Raw genomic sequence first — 3,792 nt, forward strand, 5'->3', positions numbered from 1 at the left:
TGAACAAGCTTCGTATTCCGTGTTAGCTACTCGTTGAGAGGCAAATTTGGTTGCTGACTCGTCTGCTTCGCTCTCCTTTCGGTGTGTTGGTGAGGGTTCTGATCCTTTTGTGGTTTTATGTTTATCTGTGTGTTGGAGGGGGCTGTGGCTCTTTTTTTTTTTTTGGGCGCGCGCGCGCGCATGCCCACGCCCACGCAGGAATCTGTTTTCCTAGGGGCTACTCTTTCCCGGCATTAGCTGTTTGGTGCGCCTGTTCTCACATTTATTCGGCCCGTCTGAATGCAATACATGTGAAGGGTGATATTTATTGGAGCGTACATGTGTCTTTAATATTGATTTACGAAGACCCCGGTTTTTGTTTGTATATGGTAAAGCTACTTTACATAAGTTTACTAAGATATGGTTGAATTTTTTTTTCTTATGAATAATTAAAATTTCTTATCACAATGGTTTCCATCTTACGTGTAGCTTTGCATATAAATCTTCACCACTCTTCCTAAATTTTTTTTTAAAAATGGATTATCTATCTATTTCTGAAGGCTCTACCCATGCAATCCTCTACCGATCGTCCATATTTCTTGTGTCTCACATGCATAGCACGTTCCGAGAGCTAGTATCGCGGTTTTCTTTAATTAGCATAAGTGGCGACCCGATCCGAACCCATCTAAGAGCAATGCCATGGAGAAACTTCGCTTCTTGTCAGAAAAAGAAAGGATTGGAAGTGCGATAGAAGCAAGCAAAGCACCCAAAGATAAGGGTATGTTTCGATGAAGTGCATGACAGACAGCAGAGAGCATTCAAAGAAATTAAGCAGCAGCAACAAGGGGCCGGAAAAGGGTTTATTTGACTAACGATCAGGAGCAGAGCTCCTGCCGATGAGACGGCACGACATCTCGCTAGAAGCTTTCACATGAAGCCTTAGAGAGAGATGATGATCATGCTTCCTCTTCCACTTGGTCCCCCTGGACCCCGCAGTAGGCCTTGAGCACGTCTTCTGCTTTCAGAGCTGCCTCCGATGTGCGGAAACGGAAGTACTCCGCGAAATCGAACGGCTTGAAGAGAGCCGGGTGGTGCTGATCAACCAGCTTCTTGGGGGCTTGGACCACGTACCCTTCCTTGGGAGCGGCTGCAAGGATGGTGGAGTGTCTCATCTCATCACCATTCAGCACCACTCGATGCTTGACGGACTGCAACCTTCCGTTGGTCCATGCCTTTTGGCAGACAAAAAACAAAACAAAACAAAATAAAACAAAATAAAATAGGGTCGACCTGCTTAGCTTTGCTTGTTAAGCTTTGAAATATAACTATATATATATATATATATATATTCTAAAGCTAGCTACGTGATCGCGGGCATCTTATATATCTTATTGAAGGGGGAAAGGAAAATCGGCGCACCTCAAAGGAATCGGCCGGCATGACTATGAAAGAGTTAGGGCTGGCGCGGATCCAATCACCATTCTTGATCTGCACCTCAAGCCCGCTTATTTCATCCTGGAAAATAATGGTCAGTAGGTTTGGATCCTTGTGGCTTGGAAAGGCCTCCATCTTTTGCTGTTGACCCGGTTCATTGCTGTATGACGACAATCGCAGAGTGTAATGTGTGGATTCGACGAGAGAGTCATGGTACTCCTCTACGCCCAACCCCTCCAGCACCATCTTTTGGATCATCCGACCCAACTCCTTTAGTCCCTCTACGTAGCACTTAATCGTCTCACTGGCCAAACAGAGACAAACAATCAAGTCGGGGAGAGAGGACTACCCGTTGCATTCCAGAGTTTGTTATCCTTTAATTTTTTTTGGGTGCATTCGGACCCGCTATCTATGATACGTCCGTTTCAGCAAAAAAAAAAAAAACAAAAACAAAAAAGATTATCGTTGCACCAAAGCCCGCTTTCCATGATACGTACACACAGACACTCTCCTTTTCTGTAAACTAAAAAGAGATGATTGCATTGTTAAACAACGAAATCAAGCGCAAGATCTTTCTTTCCTTTGCTAAGAATAGTTGTGAGCTCACAACCAACCATTTATTAGAAATAATGGATTTATTACTCATGACAAACACTGGTTATCAACTGGAAAATATATTCAAAGATTTGAATACATATTTAACCTCTTTTCAGTGGCGGAGTGGTGCAACTTTTGGACCATATATAGCTATATTCCACGATACAGAGGGGAACTAAACTCGTGGTATATATGTTTAGCTTGTATACGCGGTTGGTTACCATTTTATGTATGGTCCTTCTATACGATTTTATTTCTCTTCTTCTCTTTTCTTCTGAGAGAAAGTCCATGCAAGCATTTTATAGATTTGTATTTCTTATTTATAGTTTTTTTTTGGAAATGAAAACGAGGGTGTTCCCCGTTATTATTTATTACATGTTATTTAATTATATGGAGGATGGAGAAATAAGATTCTGAGAATACTATATACAGGAGCTTTGAGCTCTTTATTTATGAGAACTGTAGGATCTACCCCGACGGTGGGAGATACTGCGTGATGTGACTACTTCCGGGGGTGGTTTACTATGGAGGAGAAATCTCTATTCTGATGAACCTCTATTTCCTATACACAGTTATGAATAGGTCAGGAATTAAAGATATATAAAATGGCTATCTAAATTAAGGATCAGGTATCAAAATTCAGTCAACAGAGATTAAACATGAAATGATAGGATACCAAAAGCTTGCATTTCCTTGGGGCCACATAAGGTTGGTGAAGCTCTGGATGCCCTCTGGTGTGGCATCCAGGATGGAGCTGTCCACTGCCTTAAAAGTGGCATGGCCTAAGTAGCCAGGGCTCTGCGACTTGGTCTCGGCAGGGAGGCTGTGCACCTCCCTCGCTGCATTTCTGAAGACCGCCTCGCGAAGCTGCTGGTTGACCCCATCATAGATGACCTCGAAACAGCCGTAGGACCGCAGCGCCTGGAGGACCTGGGCTCTCGCAGCTTCCCATTCCGGGGTCCCTGTATGCTTCTCTCGCAGCCCTGAGAGGTCTATTTGGGGTAGTTGGAGCTGAGCCATGTCTCGCTGCTTCTTGGCAGTAAGTATGCTACCTTTCAAAGTAGAGATGGGTCTTTAGTATCTCTTGTTGTTGCTCTCCTCCTCCTTCACTGTTATATACACAACGAACCCATGCATGGACGCCAGCTGTCAAGACTTGCATATACCCTTTTTCCTTTTTGTTCTTTTTTACCCGGAGAAAAATTACTTGCTCCCGGTTTTTCCAATTCTTGTCCTTAAATCTTTCCCCTGTGATGATGATATTAAGGAATGGATGCTATAAACTAAGTAATAGCAGCAGTTATATTTATTATGGAGTCTATCATACATTATACGTAGAAAAAATTTTAAATAAGACCCATGTTATGTATAGTACGGAGAATTCATCTAAATAATTTTTTTCAAGCTCAAATTTTTGTACCATTTATGAAATTTTTATCTAATGAATTGCGAGTTGCACAAATAATTTTGTACAAATAATTCATTAACAGTTATGTTTATTACGGTGGTGAAAAGTGGCACCTCTCACTGCCATGACATATATAGTTCTGTGAAAACAACAGCTAATAATGGTATTCATGAATATCCAGACTAACAGGCAAGATCTTGGTATTATTGGTTCCACCTTCTATATTTTATGCAAAGGAGTGTTGAATTTTTTTTTTTTTTGGCATAATAAATTTACTTTATATATTAATTGTATATAATGATCTTTTCCATATTTGAAGCGGTTAGTTTCAATAAAAATAATTATCTAAAAATCAGTTCTATAACTGAAATTGC

The 3,792-nt window shown here is 41.2% G+C and overlaps 1 protein-coding gene across 1 annotated transcript; it reads right to left on the reverse strand.

Annotated features, from left to right (window-relative positions):
- Positions 1-935: 935 nt before the first annotated feature.
- LOC103720888 (probable 2-oxoglutarate-dependent dioxygenase AOP1) lies at positions 936-3,079 on the reverse strand. Its single transcript, XM_008810847.3, has 3 exons — positions 2,687-3,079; positions 1,399-1,717; positions 936-1,211 (listed from the first exon to the last, which is right to left on the reverse strand). Exons 1-3 carry the CDS (start codon positions 3,028-3,030, stop codon positions 936-938), a joined length of 939 nt encoding a protein of 312 aa, XP_008809069.2. The 5' UTR covers positions 3,031-3,079.
- Between the last annotated feature and the right edge of the window lie 713 nt (positions 3,080-3,792).

The sequence above is a fragment of the Phoenix dactylifera genome, chromosome 11 (assembly GCF_009389715.1).
Source record: "Phoenix dactylifera cultivar Barhee BC4 chromosome 11, palm_55x_up_171113_PBpolish2nd_filt_p, whole genome shotgun sequence".
NCBI lineage: Eukaryota > Viridiplantae > Streptophyta > Magnoliopsida > Arecales > Arecaceae > Phoenix > Phoenix dactylifera.

Bases quoted from the DNA above. Each gene is read 5' to 3' on its own strand.
- LOC103720888 (XM_008810847.3), bottom strand. From the start codon at position 3,030: ATGGCTCAGCTCCAACTACCCCAAATAGACCTCTCAGGGCTGCGAGAG. The intron at 1,718-2,686 runs GTATCCTATCAT...CTGTTTGGCCAG, and splicing joins CAAGGAAATGCAAGCTTTTG to TGAGACGATTAAGTGCTACG. The intron at 1,212-1,398 runs GTGCGCCGATTT...GTCTGCCAAAAG, and splicing joins TGCCGGCCGATTCCTTTGAG to GCATGGACCAACGGAAGGTT.